General features: G+C 39.6%; 2 protein-coding genes across 2 annotated transcripts in view; one reads left to right on the top strand and one right to left on the bottom strand.

Annotated features, from left to right (window-relative positions):
* Window positions 1–65: 65 nt before the first annotated feature.
* ddx28 (DEAD (Asp-Glu-Ala-Asp) box polypeptide 28) lies at window positions 66–6,410 on the top strand. Its single transcript, XM_035418242.1, has 2 exons — window positions 66–2,092; window positions 5,448–6,410. The coding sequence occupies exon 1, from the start codon at window positions 387–389 to the stop codon at window positions 2,085–2,087; it is 1,701 nt and encodes a 566-aa protein (XP_035274133.1). The 5' UTR covers window positions 66–386; the 3' UTR covers window positions 2,088–2,092; window positions 5,448–6,410.
* Window positions 4,606–23,564, bottom strand: part of LOC118227609 (galanin receptor type 1-like) — a 24,472-nt gene continuing 5,513 nt past the window's right edge. Inside the window, exon 3 of the mRNA XM_035418248.1 lies at window positions 4,606–5,801. Coding sequence (XP_035274139.1) covers window positions 5,484–5,801 — 318 coding nt within the window. The 3' untranslated portion in view covers window positions 4,606–5,483. The remainder of the gene's footprint in view (window positions 5,802–23,564) is intronic.

A 23,564-nucleotide genomic window follows, 5' to 3' on the forward strand; every position in this document is an offset into this window, starting at 1 on the left:
GCCGGATTGGCGTTCCGATTTGTCTACAAAACTGATTCTGGATCATTTTGAGGCTCATTCACTCAGTGGTTTTCTTTGGAATAAGCACTGTATAAACTGATTCCAAATCGGCTATAGGGAGCAGGAAGTGCCAGATGGAGACATTTCAAGGAACATACACGTGAATGCTATCATTGACTGTTAGTGGACGGATTGCATTTCAAACGAGTGGTTTCAGGGTCAGTTTGCTATTTAGGTAAGATTATTTATTGTCTCAAGCGTTTGACTATATCATGGTTACTGGCCAAGAGCTAATTACCAATCAGAGACGAACGTTTAGTGGTAGGGTTTTTTTAATACCTAGCAAGTTAGTTATATTGGAACTAGAATATTAGCCACGCTTAAGTATGCAGTTTTTAAGGATTGGTTACAATTCCGTCAGCACCTCCGGAAAAAATATTTTGTCTCGTCATGTTAGGGACTCCGTGTGCTCTCTTTTTGCTTTTCAGTTTACTGCCTTAAGCCACATGTCAACCTCTGCAGAGCCAGTGGTTATCAGGGTACCCCGGAGAATGCAAGAACACATTGAAAATGTTAAACAGATGAAAGGCAGAAAAGCTGAAAAGGTCAATACAGTCAAACCTGGGAAACTTCTAATAATGAGCAAGAACTCTCAACTGAACCAGGCTTCGGGCTATACGCTTGGTAAATTTGAACAACCGACCCTTGCTTCAAAAGGATGGAAACACAGTAAGTCATTTGGGGACTACTTTGTGATAAATAAAACACGGGACGTTCCACCTTGCGTTAGAGAAGCTGTACCGGAGGAGAACTTAAAGACCACAAGCAAAACGATAACATTTAAATCTCTGAATCTCTGTACAGATATTGTGGAAATCCTGAGACGTGATAATATCCTTTACCCTACGACTGTGCAGCTGCAAACCATCCCCAAGCTTCTCCGTGGTTGCAATGTCCTTTGTGCGGCTGAAACTGGAAGCGGAAAAACACTGACTTACTTGCTTCCTGTTATTCATAAACTGAAGGGAGAAATTGGGGCAGACAACTTCAGAGTGGTTGCACCACACACAGGCTGTGTGGTCCTCGTGCCATCCAGAGAGTTAGCAGAGCAGGTGACATCTGTTGCTAAGGCCTTGTGTCATCCCTTTGGGATGAAGGTGAAAGTGGTGGGAGGCGGAAGGGGTGTAGGTAATATAAAGCTTGCATTCGCCAGTGGTCCTCCGGACATTTTAGTTGCCACTCCTGGTGCACTGATCAAAGCTCTCCGCAGACACTGTTTGAGCATGACTGAGCTTAGCTTCTTTGTAATCGATGAGGCCGACACCTTGTTTGACCCGAGCTTTGCAGACATGGTGCAAACCATTTTAACCCATGCCCACATAGCGTCCAGCCCTTCGCAGACGCAAGGCCCAGGCCGTAAGGCTCAACTGGTGGTGGTGGGGGCAACGTTCCCTGGCGGGGTTGGAGATGTGCTCAGTCAGGTGACTGACTTGGGCAGTATCGTCACTGTCAAGAGCCAGATGCTCCACTTCCTGATGCCTCACGTGAAGCAGACGTTTTTGAAAGTGAAGGGCGAGGACAAGCTCCTGGAGCTCCACCAGGCCTTGAAGGCCGCAGAGCAGGGCAACTCGGCGGTGCTGGTGTTCTGTAACAGGGCGTCTACCGTGAACTGGCTGGGATACATGCTGGAGGACTTCGGCGTTCCCCACTCGCGCATTCAGGGCGAAATGCCGGCGACCGTAAGAGCAGGGATCTTCCGTTCCTTCCAGAAAGGCCTTGTGAACGTCTTGATCTGCACGGACATCGCCTCCCGAGGCCTGGACACGCAGAGGGTGAAGCTTGTCATCAACTACGATTTCCCAGAATCCCATGCGGACTACATCCACCGGGCCGGACGCGTGGGCCGAGCAGGGGGCGGGGGCGGGGGCGATGGGGCCGTCCTCAGCTTCGTCACTCACCCGTGGGACGTGGAGCTGGTGCAGACCATCGAGACCGCCGCCAGGAGAAGAAGCGTTCTGCCCGGAATGGAGTCGGCCATCCGCAAGTCGGCCCCGAAACCAGACACCGATAAGGACCCTGAAAGCTGAGCTGGGTGTGCTTTTTTTTGTCCTCCAAAATATTTATATGAATGAACTTTCCCCTTCCAAGGTGTTGCTTTTTTCAATGACCTTTACATGCGTAAGCTTACATTTAAGCAAAAAGCCTCCTTCGTGTCTTGTTGATCGCTGTGATGCCCAGTCAGAGCTCACTGAACTGCTCACTCAGTTCAAATTAGGTTAGGGTCCGTCCAGATTAAATGCAGTTAGTTCAGGAAATGAATTTCAACTCATGAATTGAAATATACCAATAATGTTGTAAATGATTCTTAAGTTCATTTGATTCATTTAGTTTCCAGAGTTGACTGAAGAACCTGGCCCAGATATGGTAATATTTTTCAGCAAGTGTTGTGTAAATAAAAATTGGACAAGGCATAACTTAATTAGATGTTTAAATGTTGCGCATGCATGGAGACGGTACATCTGATTAAACTGAATCCATTTTAAAATGCCAGGTTTCAAAAGTGCTGTGTCCTGTTCATTCACCAGTTGTGTGGAGGTCATGGCAATGGTTTGTGTGTGTGGCCTTTCCGGTTTCAGAAAAGAGATAACATACAGTAAACTGATTCATTAGATTTCCACAGTCACGGAACTTGTAAGTAAAGGGCAAAGGGGGTTCTGAAATTAAACACCATTGTAAAGGGCATCCATCACTGTTTGGTGGTCTACCCATGAGGGTTATTTTTTAAAGCTACATTTATGCAAGCCCCACTAGTAATTTCAAGCAAGTTGTCATAAGCAAGAACACAATACCGCAAAGCCTGTTATTGGCCTTTATTGTTAACTGGAAAATCTTACGTAAATATGTTACATTGCACAAAGCGTGACCACAATGCTTTTGATTTTATTTAGATGTAAATGTACAGTAGGAGTGTAACCCATGTTTTCTTAGTGCATTTAATGTATTGCTTTTGCTGGTGGGTTCTGACTTTTAGCCATATATGGTGCCTTGCAATTAGCAACTGACCTGTAAACACCTTGGCTGGTGTCGCCATATCCAGCAATGTTAAAATAATTAAAATAAAGGGTACTGCTTATCTAGTGTAAAAGATGACACAACACAAAATATCCAGTTTACACTTAAATTAGGCCTACTCAGTTTCATTTTTTTAAACAAGAGTTGACATGTTTCTTACATTGTTACAACATATTACATTATATATGACTAATTACAACAAAATAATTCATAATGCACAGTGATAAAACAGAAATGAATATTGTGCACGGTAATCCTTAGGCTATATGCAGTTTTTGTAATGGCAAAATCTGTACAATGCAATAGATAACATGGCAACAATAGGTGTTAGATTCAGATTGGTCATAATATAAGCCTGTTTATAAGCCAGAAATTGTGAGAACAGTTGACCAGTGTAAAGATGTGACATACCCACCGTGCTGCTTGCATTGTAGAATGTGGGTATATAGTGATGGCGGCAGGGGGGAATGTTGTGTGAGACAGCCAATAAACACCAATAACACCAACTATTCGGTCTGAGAATAGAGTGGGGAGTGGTTTAAAACGGTCAGTCTCTGAAATTCTACATGAGCCAGCTGTATAACAATAACGCATAACAAACACAGGATTTGCTGTAACACTGACTAGGTTTTCATTTGGCAAAGTGCACAAGCAATGTAATACTTTTATAGCATGAAGAGAAGTGTAGTGTTTTGGCCAAGGCTTGGAGAATACAGTGCGCCTTCAATGCTACCTTTCACATTTGATCTGTATAGTTTTTTTTTATTTATACAAAAACCCCAGGATGACACACACACATTTCAGGTTCTCTCAGTGTTGATTCATTCACAGCACATGAAAAAACAAATTCCATAGTGAGCAGAATGGCCTGTCAGTGGTCACCCAGATGGACTCCAGGAGGAAAATCGGAAATTGAATTTCATCCTGCCTGCTTTTTGACACCAAAAATTACTGCGATGTCCGCAGCTGGGCACAGGTAAATTCTGTTTGCAGCCCAAAATGCTATAATATATGGCCCTGCAGACAAAGGTCTCTTTTTGGTCCCCTGTTATGTTTTATGTTGACTCCCTAGGTGCCCATTCATGTTTCTGTGGTAAAGAGTGATGTGGAGCTGTTTGCACTGATTTTCACATTGATTGACATTTGATCGTTTGCTTTGACATATAAAATATCTGAATGGTAAATGCTACATAGTTTGTAATATTTACAGCATCCTTCAATGACCAGCCATAACTACTATATGTACAATAAAAAAGTTAGAGTACATACTATAATAGCTGTTGAGATTTGAACATCCTTTTTCTGTGATTTTCATTTTGGATATTATACCCACATACAGAGATCATGTGCCTCACCTTTTTACCGCAACTCCAAACATGGGTAGTCATGTTTTGAATATTTTTTCTACTTTTTTTTTCCAAAACAGTTGTTTTTTTCAAATGAACAGTGTGCTATATTCACTTACTCGTGCAAGTTCTTATTGGACCCCCATGGGCCATTTAAATTAAATATTGGTGTCTAATCATTTTAAACAAACGGAAACACATTTGCAATGTGTGTGAGAGTGTATAAAATAGAGTGTGTACAGAATCATGTGCTTTATTTTCATGTATAATAAGTTGACATGTTCTGTCAACTTTATGATACTTCGTTATTTACACTTCTGTAACAATTTGTAATTTATCATGGAGGAAAAACAATGTTTTCCAACTGATTCAATTAAATCAGATTGATTTAGTTTTTTTTTGTGAACATGAAAGGTTTAAGCCAGGTTTCAAAAGATAGCAAAATACCAGTTACTTGAGTGTTATAATACATATTTGCTTCAGGTTTTCCCCCCATAATCTTGCCAAAATTGGACTGATGTGAGAACAAAAGTATAATTTTGGCAAGTGTACAACTCAGCTGTTTTTTTTTCTAAATTTATATACATATGACCACATACATGCAGAGTATTTCTACTCATGGAAAGAAGCACAGTGGTGTGACTTAAGATGTATTCAAGGCCCTCTGTGTAGTGCTTTTGAGCTCATAAAATAGATGACACTCATCCATTAAAGCCTATCTTTCATACTTCCTTTGGACTCGACAGATATATAAGGTAGTAAGTAACCTTCATACGACATCAGAACAGATTCTGTGGCTTTAATCTACGATTTCAAACCAAGACAAAACCCGAGTTTTGTTTCATTTTAAGAGTGAGAGAGATGATGCTCATTGTTGACCAAATGCATCATAGTGCTCAGTGCTGGGTTTTTTTTCCATTTATAAAGAGCTAAGGAATACAATAAAGCCAGATAAAAGAACATCACCTATATTTAGATGCCGATAAGGGGTGCGTACGAAATGAAAAATGTGCTTTTTTTCTGGCACAGGATGAAGGGAGCCTTCCTGCTTCCCTTGTGGCTCTACTACACGTTAGTGGTGGAGTGAGTGGTGGAGAAGTTCTCCAGGCGGATGCGGACGACCTTCTCCACGGGCGGGGGAGGGAAGAGGAAGTGGCAGGTGAAGACCTGCTGGCAGGCCTTGCGGAAATTCTCGGAGAGGAACGCGTAGAGGATGGGGTTGACGCAGGAGTTGCCGTAGGCCAGGCAGTGCGAGATGATGCGGAAGGCGAAGGAGGCTTCGTTGAGGGGGAAGGCGCCAAACTCCGCCCACATGGCGATGATGTGGTGGGGCATCCAGCAGATGAGGAAGGCGGCCACCACCAGGAGCACAGTCTGAGCCGTCTGAGGGGCACAGAAGCAGAGACCGTAATCAGCACGTTGGAGGGGCGGCGGAAACCAATGTAATTGGCACCATCCGGCCCATGTGGGGGTGATAAAGGGAAGTGTTCACCTCTGTCTGCGCTTTCTAAGGATGAAAAACTGATATACAGTAATTGCAACTGTGTGGAGGTACCGGGGGGAGATACAGCATAATCACAATGCCCTGACTCCCACATCAGGATTTTATGTACTACAATAATAGCAGTATGAACACCGTTAACTTAAGTGGCTTTAACGGTGCTTTTCCCAAACACTTGAAGTACTATATTTATTCCAGTTGTGCAAAGGGCACAGATGCAGCTTTCCTGATTCTACATTTACTTTTGTTTCCCCCCTTGTTCCAATGTCTTGGATTGTTCATTTTAGTTTTTTTAAAATTCCCTCTTGACAAAGGTCGTTGTTAACCACACACTGTGCAAAAGCCTGTTTGTACTAGTGTGACACAAAAATCTGATTAAAGTGTGCAATGCATGTGCATCCTTTCCTCAAAATGAATTCATATGCAGGCCTTTCAGTGGGGAGTGAAGACTTTAATGTAGCAACATTATAATAAAATATTTTCATTCAGAATCAGTCCAGTTCATTATTCTGAGGTGACTGTTTACCTGCATACTGGTACATAAAATATAATTTTTTCCTTAATGTTGTTGTTGTTATTATTATCATTACCATTAAAAGAAAAATAAATCAGTCATTTGACATCTACAAACTATTTCTGGTTTATAAGATAGCTCAGTCCATTTTTAATGAGAAATGGGGGGAAAACTTGACCAGCGGACATCCGCCAAGCTCTGTACAGTACATGAGCAGGCATCGGTCTGAAAACGTTCTGAAGTCACCTGCAGGCCACCAGAAAACCGAGGAGCAAAATGCCCGTAAACCGCTGGCTGTTCCTGCACCCATACTTTGACAGTGCCTTTAGCTTGCTGTTGAGCTATTGAGAGTTATCAAACTGATCCAGCTGATGGCTATTCAGCTGTCTATAATAAACTCAGTTTCTTGGTTTACTTTGATAGCAAAAACATTTAGATGTAGCATTTTTTTTTTTTTTTTTTTGGGGGGGGGGGGGGGGGGGGTGGCATGCCTTGGCGGGGTGGCATGCCCCATACCTATATAGCACTGAGAGTTTGGCACACAACCACAATGACCACCGCCCTCTCAGCCCTTAAAAACATTGACTTCTGTACCTTCTGACCTCATGTCAAAAGGCAGAATTCACCAAAAAATCTTCACACGTCCACACAATAAAGCCGCAAACATTTAAAAAAGAGGATTTCGCTTTTTTCTTCCTTCTTTTTCCTGCCAAGTACATCCCAAATCCTCCAGGCCCACAAAGAATATGTTTCTCCATTGGACATTTAGCTACTTCAGCCAATAAAAATATTGACACGCAAATGGACATATGGAAAAGTGCACACGTTTTTTTCAACAAAAAAAAACTCATATTTCTGAAATCAAATTAAAATACACCCACACTTTAAAAGTTTTGCTTTCAGAATTTTGACGAGTTTAATGTTAGCTACACTACATGGCCAAAAGTATGCAGACATCCGAACACCACACCCATATGTGGTTTTTGAACATCGCATTCCAAAACCATCGGCATTAATATGGAGTTAGTTCCCCCTTTGCTGCTAAAACTGCTTCCACTCTTCTGGGAAGGCTTTCCACCAGATTTTGGAACATGGCTGTGGGGGAATCGCTTCCATTCAGCCACAAGAGCATTTGTGAGGCCGGGCACTGCTGTTGGGCGATAAGGCCTGGCTTGCAGTCAGCATCCCAATTCATCCCAACAGTGTCTGATGGGGTTGAGGAAGGGCTCTGTGCAGGCCAGTCAAGTTCTTCCCCACCAAACTCAGCAAACCATTTCTTTATGGACTTCACTATGTCATGCTGAAACAGGAAGGGGCTTGCAAAAGCTGTAAGCACACAATTGTCTAGAATGTCATTGTATGCTGTAGCATCAAGATTCCCTTCACTGGAACTAAGGGGTCCAGCCCAACCATGAAAAACCAGACCATTATTCCTCCTCCACCAAACTTTACAGTTGGCGCAATGCATTTGGGCAGGTAGTGTTCTCCTTGCAATCGCCAAACCCAGATTCGTCTGTCAGGCTGCCAGATTGTGAAGTGTGATTCATCACTCCAGAGAACACTTTTCCACTGCTCCAGAGTCCAATGGCGGTATGCTTTACACCACTCCAGCTGGCGCTTGCTTTTGGGCATGGCGATTTTAGGCTTGCGTGCGGCCTATTGCACCCATATCACTAAGCTCCTGACAGTTCTTGTGCTGACGTTGCTTCCAGAGGCAGTCTGGAACTCGTTAGTGAGCGTTGCAACCGAGGACAGACAATTCGTCCACGCAATGCACTTCAGCACTCAGCAGTCCTGATCTCTGAGCTTGTGTGGCATACTGCATCGCAGCTGAACTGTTGTTGCTCCTAGACATTTCCACTTCACAATAACAGCACTTACAGTTGACCGGGTCAGCTCTAGCAGGGCATAAATTTGACAAACTGACTTGTTGGAAAAGTGGCAACCTATGACTGTACCACACTGAAAGTCACTGAGCTCTTCCGTATGACCCATTCTACTGTCAGTGTTTGTCAATGAAGATTGCATGGCTGTATGCTTGATTTTATGCACCTGTAAGTAATGGTGTGGCTGAAGTAGCCAAACCCACAAATTAGAAGTGGTGTCCACATACTGTTGGCCATGTAGTGTACCTTTTGAGTCAACAGACCGAGTGTATAATGTTAGTACGGACAGCTCAGAAATTAAGCACCGAAATCTGCGTTGCGATTCAGTCCTGTGGGGAACAAAGCAATGTTACTAAATGTTCCCTAAATTCTTTCAAGTAACTTGGCCCTGTGTTTTTTTCATCTTACTATCTGAAGACAATGTGGTCCTTCAAACTTTGTGTCACATCGAATTGTCAAATAACAAAAAATTGCCTCATGGAAGAAGATATTTGAATGAATGTATGAAACCGCTGGTGAATACACTACAGAAAGTATCTGTTTATACTTCGTTGTCAAGTTAATTTTACAAAATGTACAAGTGTACAAGTATACTTGCATATTTGCAGATTAAAATAAATACTGATTGTAAAATAAATACGTGCATAGAGTATGTCATTATGCCCAAGGGGACATTTCATAGCAGCATATAACATTCACAATTACAAACAGATATTTATACCAAGAAACATGCAACCATGCACACTACAAAATTGTAAATATTGAAGGCTATTAAATGAATATTAAATCTTACAAACATATCCAGACATGTTTCACCCATGTACTGTATGCTTGTACACACAGGGCCAAGTTTCTTGAAATACTTTAGGAAACACTGGGTACAGTAGCATTGCTTTGAAATATAGCTTGTTTAATTTGTGTGTTATATTGTTTCTTGTACTGTAACTTGGCTTAATTTTGATATAAATACTTTTAATGGCATGCCTAGAAGTTTGAATTAATGATGTATAGACAGTGCTTTGTATGTGTGAGTAACTTGGCCTTTTTGTCCCTTGAAAGTGTGTTTTTCTTCTTTTCTTCTGAAATTTACCACACCGCACTGGCACGCACCCTCGAGAGTAGCTGGATATTCTGTTCTGTTAATCGCCCCTAGTGAGAGTGGGCTCTGCATACCCAAGCAAGATGCTTGAAATAAACTAAATGGACCCACCCACACTGGTCACGTCTGATCCCTAAATGTGCTGTCAAACTGTGTTTCAAACTCGCATCATGCATCTGCCCATAGAAAAAAGTAGTAGAGTGGGTGGCTTCAGGTTGCATTAACGGGGTCAGTTTTGCAAGCCAATCACACCAATTGTTATTGTGTCATTGCTGAAGGTCTACTTCATGTTAAATAAAGTTTTCGATTTATGCGACATCATTATAGTGGGCGTATTTTTATTTTTCAAATGGCCTGGCACATGAAAGTTCATGGTAAGCATGCAGACAACTGAAACATTGTTTTAGAATGGTAAGGCTGACATTCTGTCAATTATTATTATGTAAAAATCTAACTTATAGTCTTAAAATGAATTACTAATGGTAAAGAATTATAATTGAATGAAAATTAGTACATATTCTTATCCAATTTTATGAAAATCTGGTTTACAGTTCTGACAGTGTTAGATAAAGTGGGACACTATTTGTAAATAAAAAAACAGCAAAAAGCAAACTTTTCATCAATAAAGATGCTCAAAACAAATACATTACTACTATGAATTTGTTATTAAGGTGAATAAATACATAAAAATGTCCATAAATCCAGGCAAGGTTGTAACAGTAGCTCACATCTTAAATGAATTACACAATAGAAGGCACACACACAGCAAGAAAAGGGAAAAAGAGAGAGAAGGTGTAAGTGATAGGGGTATAAAGAAATTAAAGAAAGGAGAGTCGCATATCGGCAGGAAGAGAAGTGGAGGGAGGAAAGAATGAGAGGAGCTTCATATATATATATATATATATAGAGAGAGAGAGAGAGAGAGAGAGAGATTAGATATTTGACAAATTCTTACTGTTCTGCCATTTAGAAATGCAGCATATTATTATTACTGTGTTGCCATTAGGCTGATGAAGTACTTTCTAAAACCATTTTTGTGGGTGTTAATTCAATCAAATATGTTTTCAATCTTTTAAATTCAATTAATTTTAATCACTTTTCAGAGCTTGTTGTTAATTTGTTTCTGGAACATGTTCAACTTTTGAATACAATCAGTTCATTTACATAATTGTGATTTGATGCTTTGATGCAATTTGTTATGGAACTGTATGAATATTTTTTGATATATGAATAATAATAATTTTTTAAATATGAATAAACGTTTTTATCAAATGACCGATAATGAGTTTTTAATGATGAAATATTTTCCCATTTTTTCCACAGATGTGTCCCACTAAATCTGAAAGTTACACTTCTGGAAAGAAGGGTGCCAGATGGTGTTTAAAGAGATATATCATTTATTTAGAAACAAATTATTAACTTTATTTCGCCATGAGAATGTTCATAAGGCCCTATTTAAATAAAAATATATCATTTGAGTGGGTCTTGACTCACTTTGATTGTCAAACAGAACAATTTCCCCCGCCATAGATTGGCAGCCTGTTCAGGGTGTATTCCTGCTCCTTGCCCTGGGATAGGCTCCAGCACCCCTCCAGCACCCCTCGTGACTCTGCTCAGGATAAGTGTGTATAGATAATGGATGGATGGATGGATGGATGTCCCACTTCACCATAAAACGCCTCCGCAAACTCCAGGTTTGCAAGCCCATTTCTATGATTGTATTTGTTTCTATGTTTATATATCAGTCCTCTATATCAGCCGCATGTTGTCCTCGTTTACCATATGCAAATTCTAGCCCAATATGTATTGGTCGGACTCTACTATGCAGTAAATTAGTGCCTTGTAAATTGTGCTGCCTGATGTGAGGGCAGCATCTATCGAAAGTGAGAAACTTTTAATACAGTTAACAAAATGTAACACACTCCAATGAAAAAAATGGTTAAAACAGATATATCAGAATGCTGATTATATAAAAATCCAATACAAATCTTCAATTCTTTAAGCTGTGATAGATTTAAACATTAGGCTTTGAGTTGACCTTGTCGTATTTCAGTTACCATATGGTTTTACTGACATGAAAATGAGTGACGTGCATGAAATGCACACAGCAAGTTTGGTCAGGAAACTCTTGCTAGAGGCGACCACCGGTTGGCCTCAGTAACCACTTGTTCTCATACACAACCAATTGCATACACACATCTCTGCATATTCTTGTACTCAACCAATCGCATGTACACATCACTACCTGTTCTCATATTCAACCAATCACATACATACCTTTCTACATGTTCTCATTCTCAACCTATCACATGCACACATCACTAATGGAGCTCCTTACTTTAACCGACAGTCAGACCTCTTACGTGCTCTCCCCTGCTTTTTGCATACTAAAGTTCACATAATTGCACTCAATGAATTATTGCTCTAACAATAGAGCGCTATATACAGTACTGTGCAAAAGTCTTAGGCACCCTAGATTTTCCAATATAATATATAGTATATATTTGATCTTAGATGTTTATTTTTTGTTTTCTGCATTAGTGTGTCAGTAGAAAAGAGCAAATTTGAGATTTACAAACATGAATTTTCCAAAAAATTACATTTTACAGATACATTTTTGTATTTTGTTAAATAAAGTAATATTTTAAGTGACTCAGATAAAAACTTGATCAAGGGTCTCTGGGATTACCTGGAGAGCCAGAAGCAAGTGAAACAGCCAACATCTGCAGAAGAACTGTGGCAAGTTCTCCAAAATGCTTGGAACAACCTACCAGCCAATTTTCTTATAAAACTGCAGGACAGTGTACCTAAGAGAACTGATGTAGTTTTAAAGGCGAAGGGTGGTCACACCAGTGCAACCAGTTATTAAGTTTAAGGGGGAAATTTTTCACAAGGGTGATATCGGTGTTTGATAACTTTTTTTAATTAAATAAATGAAATAATAATATGTGTTTTGTGTTCACTTAGTTTTTCTTTGTTAATACTACATTTTGTCTGAAGATCTGAAACCATTCTGAGTCACAACTATGCGATGATACAGGAAATAAGGAAGGGGGCAAACTTTTTCATGTCACTGTCACTTTCATTTAAACATGTGAGTTGTCCTAGCTGAATTGCTGTTATGTTGTTCCTTTTGTTAATACTTTATTCACAGCAATACATTGTAATCAGCATGGATAAATATTCAGTGTCTTGTTATTGCATAAATGATTCATAAATCTATTTGTTTATGAGGATGGTAGAAAGCAACATCATTTGCAGTGTAACATCTTCTTAATGCTGTGCTACAGAGATGAAACATTACTTCATCTAGCATGCCAGGACTGTGTGTCCAAAACAGACACACTTAGCACAAGGAGGCAGGTATATTTGCTACTGCCTGGCCAACCAGATGCAGCATATGGTGTTACACATCACTCAGTAAAAGCTCACTTTCATCTGCAAAAACCTTTTACTTCTCATGCCATATTGACATGCAATGAGCAAAACAGGCTATATTAAGATAAATTCGCCTGGGAAGGCTTTTTCCGGTTTGACCGAATTGCACAGGCCCAAAAAGAGAGCACAATTGATTTATTCATGCCGTATGTTTTAGAGAGACAGACAATCTGTCCTCATTTCATATTTTTTGCTTTACTCAGAAAGCAAGGAAGCAGAGAGAAACAGATAGAGAACGGTTAACAGCTCAAAAAGTTATACGATGGGTTGAAATCTCCACCTGCATGGCTGCTGTCTTACAAGGACTGTGCCAAACACCTCACCAATTCACCCCACCATTATGATGACACTGTATTAATCCGGTAATTGAATTAATCTGGTTTGGAAAGATATGTTTTTAAGACATTAGACATTTGCGTAAAACAGGCAGTGAAACAACTATCCTGACAGATTTGGGAAGAACATTCCACCACTGGGAGACAAGGGCAGGGAAGAGTCGGGACTGTGACAAGTGGCTGCCAGGCGCTCAAAGAGATGGGACAGCCAGCTGGCAAGAAAGTGCCATACAGAGAGGTCAGGTTGGAGTTTATTGTGTATGTATTGTCTGACAATTGGAAGGGACAGTATCATTCCCAGTTTGGTATGCCAGTGTGGGTGATTTGAAATGAAAGCTGGAAGGCTCAAGAATCCTCAAAATCAGTGTGACAAGTAAACTTAGACAGGTTGATGATAAGGTGGGCAGCTGCATTCTGGACCGGTAGCATTGGCCTGATGCCACAGGCTTTTAAAATGAGAATTACTGTTCCATAGAATTACTATAGTCTAGAAAAGAGCTTATTAGAGCTTGCGCAAGTAGCTGTGCAGCCTATTGGGAGAGGAAAGGGTGGATTCTCCTGATCCTCTGAATGGAGAACCAGTAGGACTGGATGGTTGTTGCTGAGCGTTCTGAGAAGCTCAGCTGATCATCCAGGATCACACCAAAAGTCCTAAGAAAGACATTGCAGAGGCAGCGACAGTGATTTAAGCATCAGTCCTTGGAGAAATAGGAGTTCTATCACCTCCAGGTTGAGCTTCGTGTGGTGGATGGACATCCAGGCTGTCAGCCAGGCATACGTTTGTTGCCACTGCAAAAGCCTCAACCCTCTCCTCTGTCGTGATCCTCCAAGACCTGCAGCATTTGACATGGTCAACCACAAACTACTCATCTCCACTTTGACTGACATGGGCATTTCTGGGACTGCCCTCTCTGAGTTTGTTTCCTATCTTGCAGATAGGTCCTAACAGGTCACCTGGATGGGGTGTGTCTCTGCACCTCACCCCTTTGTTACAGAAGTCCCACAGAGATCTATACTGGGGCTTCTGCTGTTCTTTATATACACCACATCTCTTAGCTCAGTCATTAATTCACACAACTTCTCTTATCACTGTTATGCAGATGATACACAACTCTTCTTCTTTTTCCCTCCCATTGTCTTACAGGTCAAAGAGAGAATATCTTTCTGCCTGGCTGACATCTCAGCTTGGATAGCCAGGCATTACTTGAAGCTCAACCTCAACAAGACTGAGCTGCTGTCCATCCCCTACAAGACCTCCCTACTATGGGAGCTCTCAATCATGGTTGATGGCACCACAGTGACTGCCTCTAACTTCGCAAAGAGCCTGGGGATGGTCCTGGAAGACCAGCTGGACCTCAAGTAGCACATCAAGGCAACATCACGGTCCGGCAGATTCCTCCTATACGACATCAGGAGGATTCGACCATACCTGACCACGTACTCCAACCAGCTACTTGTCTAGGCTATGGCGACCTCCCAGGTGGCAGTGTAGTATAATGGGAACTGATCTTGTAACCTAAAGGTCACAGGTACGATTCCCGTGTAGGACACTGCCGTTGTACCCTTGAGCAAGGTACTTAACATACATTGCTTCAGTATATATCCAGCTGTATAAATGAATGCATTGTAAATTCTATGTAAAAGTTGTGTAAGTCGCTCTGGATAAGAGAATCTACTAAATTCCTGTAATGTAATGCAACCTCCTATCTTGATTACTGCAACTCCCTCCTTGCAAACCTGCCAGTTTGTGCCATATGGCCACTACAGATAATTCAGAATGCTGCTGCCTGACTTGTCTTTAACCTTTCTAAGTTTTCCCACATCACTCCCCTGCTGCGGTCACTCCACTGGCTGCTGGTCGCTGCCAGGAACAGGTTCAAGGACCTGACCCTCGCCTACACTGTAGCCAACAGGACAGCCTACTTACAGGACATTTAATCCTACACACCAGGGTGGCTTGCACTCCCTGGCATCCAGGTGAATAGTTCTCGCTTTTCCCTACTACAGAGCCTCTCCATTCACTGAAGCAGTTCTGTTTCAGTTTTTTGCTCAAGGGTACAACTGCAGTGCCTCACCTAAAAATCGAACCCACAACCTCGTAGTCACAAGACTGGTTCTCTACGGATTATATAAACTATACTACAATGAGTAGCATTTATTAAGTGTTTGTCATGGATCTCAAGGAACGTTCCTAAATTGCCCCACTCTTGGGGTTCATCTACTCCCTACTATCAAAAAAACTACATTTTTTAATGTTATGTTTAATCCCAAATTTAAGATGTTCAATTACAACTATAAGCCAATCAGTGTTGTAAGTGTTGCACTGTCCAATCAACACTAGCACATTCCAAATTAACTCCTGGATCACAGAGCACATCGTTGCACAAACGACACTGCACAAGATGGGCCATCTGGGAACAATAAAGAGGTGTTTGATACCTGTAGTACAGTACTAAATTGACTGATATTTTAGGCTGGAATATTTAAGCCTGAAATAACAGGCTTATACCTGCTGACTCAGCAATTGCATTGAGCAAGGTGACTAAATCAAATTCTGTACTACAAGATACAGATGTTTAAATGGGTATGAAAAAAAGTCATCTTATTGGATATTTGTAAAAAGGTAAATTATACAATTGCATTAACAATACAAGCAGTAGTCGTAATGCTTTGAGTAAAATAATATATATACCATAAAATTAAGATTAGCATTTATTATAAATGAAATGAGTAAAATGATAACCATAATCATCCCAATGATCTTAAGAATCTATGGTAATAGTAATAAAGGTTATAACAATCGGGGTTCAACGTGTTTGTATCTGTGATAGGTGTCAAGTGGCTGCTTATAATGGGATGTAAATAAGAGAAACTACCATTATACCTAATTCACTCGTAATTGCTATGAATTCCAGTGACAGGCTAAGCGGGTGTTTCTATGTAATTGGCTCCGGGCTCAACACAGTTTATTTTCTAATTAACTGCATGGTAAGTATGGCATTTAGCCTTACGTTGTCTGCTTTAAGGCCTATGTCCTGCTTATTAGGCCCAACACCAGAAATGTCCTATTGATGTAGTGTATTTTCTAAATGTTAATTTCTGTGCTATATTTTTGTTCTTCAATAAGAAAGTAGAGGCAGCGCAAGCCTGTCCCTTCACCATTAGAGAGGATAGGCATGCCCTTAAAGCAGAAGGGACAGTCTAGGGAAAAGATGAGCTATTACATGGAACAAAAGCCATGGTTAATGGAAAACTTTATGGTTTCAGAAACAGGAAAAGAAGAAAAGATTGCTACAAGGCCAGTATGATGCCTCTTGACAGAATTTGTATATAGCAATCCTGATCCACTTTAAAGTTCATATCTCCTCAGACAGAGGTGTTTGGTAGAGTGATCGTTGGAGTGATGGGAAAAACGGAGGTATTATGGGTAGATGACTGAATATATACCAACCTCGTGAAATACTACAGGATACTTAATGTGCTCTTTTCAGTTCGGAAGGACCATTTTCGCTACTGGCCCCGGAAATGGGACATATCTTCAACACCTTGATGTCACTGTGAAATCATGGTAAAAAATGGCGACAGCAGCTGAATGCCCCCTTCATTGACAAGCTGTCAAAACCAGGACAAGGGCAGGTGTGGGGTCAGGCCTATTACAAGTGGAATGTCTTCACATATCCGTGGATAATGAGGCAGTAAAAATCCAGTCATTTAGGACTAAAACAACATGAATCAATTTTATTGGAAAGGTTTCCAATCAGTGTGTTTGCTCATGGCATTGAAAACAACCATCAGCACATCCAGATCTATTCTAAAAAACTGTACTATGGCTGCCTGCACTTCTGAGACCCTTGTAATTTTGTTTTTCACCTATCTTAGTTCCTTAGATCAGTGGTTCTCAAACTTGATAACCTGAGGGCCCCTGTGTATGCTGGTTTTCGTTCCAACCACAATTGCAATTCAAGAATTTTAAAAAATTGTTAATTTGTCTTAATTAGGTGCTTTCATGTTTTAGAGCAGGGGTCAGCAATCTCATCCAGAAAGGGCCAGTGTGGGTGTCGGCTTTTGTTCCAACCAAGCAGTAACACACCTGATTCTACTAATCAAGGTGCTAAACAAAAACCACTCTAGTGGTTGATTAGTAGAATCAGGTGTGTTACTCCTTAGATCAATCTAAAATACATCACTAACTCAGTTGAGTGAGAGCAGAACCCAAGCAGTTGTCATTGCTGATAGAAGTAGATGGGATCTCTTTAAAGACAAGCTCCCCTGATTGTCATCAGCCCCTTTGAGTACAGTAAGAATTGTCGTTAAAAGAACTGCATCCTGAATGACTGGAGCAATGATCTTGATGTAAGCACACTGTATGTGCTACTACCAGATAAAAGGATGAATTCATTGTAAATGCTTTTGAAACTGTGCGAGTATGATGATCATTAACGTGACAAAAACTTTTGTTATTGTCAGTTGTCGCCAATGGACATGTCCATGAACTAGTGACTATTTTTCACATTACATTACAGGGATTTAGCAGACACTCTTATCCAGAGCGATTTACAAAATTTTTACATAGCATATTTTACATTGTATCCATTTATTCAGCTGGATATATACTGAAGCAATGCAGGTTAAGTACCTGGCTCAATGGTACAACGGCAGTGCCCTACCCAGGAATCGAACCTATGACCTTTCGGTTACAAGCCCAGTGCATTGTTATTAACTTTTGTGTACAATGAATGTTTACACAAGTAATGGTGCTTATATATATATATTTCCTTTTCTAAGCTTGACGATAATGCAGTGCTGTAACAACCACCGTCATTTCCCTCAATCCAATTCTATGTTTATGGCTGTGTCCATAAGTCTAGGATCAGATCCATTTAAAATATGATTAATATGACCCATTAGGTATTTGTGGTTAGCTGTAAATGTACGCAAGTAATTATCCTTTTTCCTTGAAAACAAAAAGTTATTTTTGGGTTGCGTGTCTGTTCCTTTAAGATGATGTGACCGTGCCTCACGGATGTGGGCGGCAAGATTGAATTCCAGCGGAGATAAAGGTCATCTGTTACGGCCACCTCAAAAAAATTGAAATTTGAGATTTGAAATGATGAACCTCCAACAGAGCAGTATGTGAGCAGCCGAGAAGACTGAGCGCTACCAGAGTATTGTTGTTTATCCTAAAGGAACAACGGAATAATGAAGATGCTCGCAAAAAGGATAAATCCTATGGTTGCTATTTTGTCCCTAGGGACACTGTATGAAGCGTTGGGCACGGCACATGGGTTTTTTGTGAAGCAATGAACTTAAAATCTCCTAGACATAAAACGGTGGCTTATTGACGTCTTTAATTTGACCTCTTGTGTGTGTCTTTAACACTGTGTTACTGTCTTTTCCTTATATCCATTCTGTACTTGCTCCACCTCACAAGAAAAGATGTTTTGCCAAAGCAAGATGAATATACTCACTTACAGTTTTCCCCAGCAGTGCCCTTATTGGTTTGCTGCAATGTTTTCAGGAGCTAATCATTTGATTCTAAGTGGAATAACATTCCCCACTTAGGAGATTAAATGGTTTATTAGCAAACAGGAGGCGCACTCCCCCCACCACCATCACAAGCTGTTATTTATGTGCAATGAACAGCAGTGTAGATGGGCCTTATTAACAGTTACATGTTTTCTTTCTGCCATCAAATATGAAACTTGAATATACGGTTAAAAATTAAAAATTAACTGTCAGTGCAAGTGGTTTTGCTATTGCAGTCAGAAAAAAATGAGCCCAGCAGTATGTTTCTTCAGTTTAACTTTCTTTTATAAAGGCTTGTTCATTAAAATTTTAGTCAGTTTTCAAAAAGTCAGTTTTCCATTTGGTTTTACTTGAGTACAGTAAAGGAACAAGGCACATCACCCTACATTTGAAATACACATGAAATAAATGCCTACTGTGGAAAAATACCATTAATTAATTTGAAAACGAATTTGCTCTACAAGATCCTCAACTAAAAAGTGCATTTTTACTTTCATATTCTTTGACACATTCAATACACATTTACATTTTAATGCAACAAGATTAGCCTCAAGATTTTATCTTTGAAAATTCTTAAGAATGAATGAAATTTTTAAAAATTCAAACTGCTTTTGATCTGCGTGGCTTTGAGCATTAGAAAAATCCCAAATTAGGCCATGTCTAATTTACATTACGTATTTTCCTATGAACATGCTGCTGTTTATTTAACCAAAAAAGTAAACTTAGCACTGTTAATGAAGGTTTGGTTTTCAAGCTTTCTGAGCTTAACGAGCAATACATTTTCTGTGACCTTATTCATAATGTAGAGTAACATACCGTATGATAAAATGTGTTTTTTTAAATAGGAACAATCTGGTGCAGTTTCTAGGGCAGCTGATTTTCAAGCCGTATATGAATCTTCCTGCATGGTTGGGGGTTTGATCTCCTGCCAAGGCAGCTATTGAGCGGTCATTACCCTCTCTACTCTCCCCCTGTCTGAATAAAGCAAAAGCATAAAAGGAAGATGGACTGTCTGCTCTCCCCACACAGTGATTTAAATTATTTCAGCATTTAAACAGACTTGTCAATGTAAATATTATGACAGTATTTTGTTGTTGTTATTGTTGCTGCTGTTGTTTGTATTTACCTCAAGACTCACCTCAGTCCCTCTTATAGGCCCATGGCAGTATGTCCCTACCCACAGTTCAGAAACACAACAGCACAATTTTGGTAACAGAAGGGCAAACAGGTTTCTCTCTTGACAGTGCAGGAAGAGATGTGATAGTCTGCACACGAGGTCCCCTAAGTAAAGTATGCAACCAGATTTCGACAGCTATGTAAATAGGACACAGAATTCACCAGCCACAATATCCCTAAATTCACTAGCTTCTTTAGTAGGTCAATATCAGGCACAAAACAAGTACTATGTAGCCTTATACAGTAATTGCCTAGCTGCTACAATAGCAATGTGCAGAAGTACTAATTGCTGCAGAGCACCTAACATGACTGGCTTGCAAGCTATGAGGGTACATAACATTCAGCTTATTTCTAGCTGTCTAATAGCAAAGCTACCAAATTTGTTTATTTCCAACTAGTCAATGTGGCTAGCTAGCCTCTGAGCTATGATGCTAATGCTTTAATTTTGATTGTTCATTAATATATTAATGATTATCAACATTTAAGATAATTTTATAACTATTTATTGGACGTGGATGACTAACCACCTTGTCCGGTCTTGTGTGCATACTTTACATCTATGTGAGATTTCAGCAATGAACAAGTTACTAATTAATAACTGTTGGAAAACAGGAGAAAACTTGTCAGGCAGAATAACAAAACAAACCTATAGAAATAATACCACACAATAATTCTTTAATGAAAAACTGACAGCGTCAAATAGCACTCTCGCTCACTTTCAACTCACTCACAGTATTTACATATTATTACAGTTTTGGCCTGCATTCAATGAACATTTGTCCTCATTTGTCTTAATTAAGTGCAGGTGCTAGGTTTATTCTTCACAAATCCTGTGTGGCAATCACTTATATTTTCCGTTCACTGATCTTGCCTGGTGGAAACTGAAGAAAGTACACTTAAATTGAATCACTAGCCAAAGGTAAAAAGTTGATTCAATCCAGGTCAGTTTAAGGTGTGTTTCTCCTGGATCTACCTCCAAAGCAGCTGTAAAGAATGCATGTTAACTTTTTTGGTTTAACAACAATCTTTCAAAAAAAACTCTCATCTGTTTGACTTGTAGTTGACTGTTGTCCAGGTATTAATTGTTGTCTTTGTCTTGAAAAGTGCTATTTGGTACAGCCAATTTTGATCAGAATTGATAAGCTGCATAAAGGGCAGTGTTAACAAGGATTTGAGATCATTATATGAGCAGGGAAATTCATGTATCGAAATAAGAAATGTACCTTTGATCAAAGTTTGTTATGAAATTGAGCTTAAAATGAAATGTGGTAAGGAGTCATTCATTTTCACTATTTTTTATATTGATATTTACAAAGTAAACAAAAATTGTTTATATATTCAATGTATGTTTTCATTATAGGCATACAGCAAGTGCAAGTCAATAACATATTCTTTCTTTTTGTTCCCAAAAATGTTCCCCTGTTTGTAATACACAACCAACTTCAGGCCAGAATGTCAGGAGCAATTTTATTCTCATCCCACTGCTGCAAGGTCCACCATTGGTTCTGGAGGGCAATGACCAGCAAGCGTGCCCTCTGACAAGAGTGCAATCAGAAGATCACATCTTTTAACTCTTTGCCAGCTGCCAACCAAGCACCCATATCCAATGCAACGGAGAACTGTGCATGGTTACACCACAGGCAGATTGCAAATGGCCATCTATCAGGGATGATGAGGCATTATGTTATCTCTTTGACTGCCTCGGCAAAGATAAAAGAATTACCATGGCCAGTTATTCATTGCTTCATGGGATTCCCCCCAGTTGGAACTGGTCTGGACTCAATCTTACAACTGCACTGCACATGTGCCTAAAGAAGAAGAAGAGACAGTCTACCCCATTTTGCATCATTCAAACTAAGGGAAAGCTGAGAGGGTAACAGACAGAATAGGGATCACCATGCCATGACAGGGGATAAAACCCTCAACCATGCCAAGGTATTTGTATACGACTTATGCCACCCTATGGACTGTGCCAAATATTTTGCCACGCTTTTCTACATTTTGAAATCCCTTCAATGTTCTTCAGTGGAGTGGGAAGGCTCACACCAATTGCCTTTATGCCACATATTGTTGAAAATATATGGTTCAATTTGTAATGGAAATATACAATGATGAGATTTTATATGGCTATGTGTGGTACATTATTGTAATCTCACGATGCAATTCCCTGTGTTGGAGATTTTACTCCCATATTAGTAGAGCCCGACCGATATATCGGTTTGGCCGATATATTGGCCATTATTTGACTTTTTTGACAACATCGGGATCGGCAGTTATGCAGCCGAGGTGTCCCGATTTTTAAATAAGTATAATAAACAAAACAAAAAAACATTGATTATTTATCCGTACTTGTCTGTTCGAACGTTGTAATTGCTATTTACTAGAATTATCCAGTAGAGGGAGCTCTACTACAAGTGTGAACTGCAGCAGCACACGCGCTACTTCTGTAATAAGACGTTTGTCACATCCAATAATCTCCACTGCAAGACTTGCCTGCACAGATTCGATTGCCACAATAAAGGTATGTATATTTAGTGAAAGTTTTTAATTAAATGCGTTTATACGCCCACTATGGTTATGAATCGTCATTATCAAGCGAGCGATCTAGCTAACATATTTGGTTCACTTTAGCAAGCTAGCTGGCTAGCAAGCCTTTATGAAGTGGCAGTGAGCACATAAGCAGCGTAGGATCTACATTTCCAGAGGACATCGCTGTATTCTCAAATAAATAACCAGCCAAAATAAAATGGTGATTGAATGCATTTTTGCATGCACATTTGTTTTTTTATCTGAGATAATGATATTAGCTACTATATGATGCTGTGTCAATAGCCAAAACGCCGATAAAACACTTCTAACGTGGATCATTTTAAGCCATGTTATCTAGCTTTGTCGTGATAACATGAGAGAAAGATTGCTGTTGGAGAAGTGAATCAACCAACAGTTAGTGCGGGTAACATGCACGAAAGCGCATTGTAGTTTTTCTCACGTATTTCATCCATTCAATTTAATTTCATCTAACATTACACTGAATTCACTCATTAGCTCCGCTAGATAATGTCTTACTCTTTGAGATCATGTAGTAGAAATAAAATAAGAAAATATAATTCATTTAACTTACTGAGAATATATAATAAGAAAGAATGAGGCTGTGTCAATAGCAAATGCGTTATTGCGAGCGAGTGTGTCATCTAGTCACGCGTCAGAGCGAATTGTAGTTATTTTCCCCACCGAATTCTTATGGACAGGGAAGCTCGCTAGATAAAGTCTTACTCTTTGAGATCATGTAGTAGGAATAAAATAAGAAAACATAATTAATTTACTGAGAATAGATACTAAGAAATAATAACAACAAATTAATAACAACAACAACACTAATAATAATATTCATAAAAATACATGTTTTAAACTGGAAAACTGATTTTTTTAAATTAATTTTTTAATGATGGCTGGAAAAGAAAGGAGCAAGGTGAGGAGTTATTTTGATTTCACACACTTAAAGATGGTGTTAATATATATATTTAATTTAATATAATCTTTTACATCTAAAAAGTTCTTTGTGTGTTTATTTTTATTTTTATTTGTTTGCTTGTTAAATGTTCTTAAATATATAAACTTTAATAAAATATGTTTTTCAAATTGATTTGAAAATGTTGCACTTTTTGACAAAA

The sequence above is a fragment of the Anguilla anguilla genome, chromosome 5, assembly GCF_013347855.1.
Source record: "Anguilla anguilla isolate fAngAng1 chromosome 5, fAngAng1.pri, whole genome shotgun sequence".
NCBI lineage: Eukaryota > Metazoa > Chordata > Actinopteri > Anguilliformes > Anguillidae > Anguilla > Anguilla anguilla.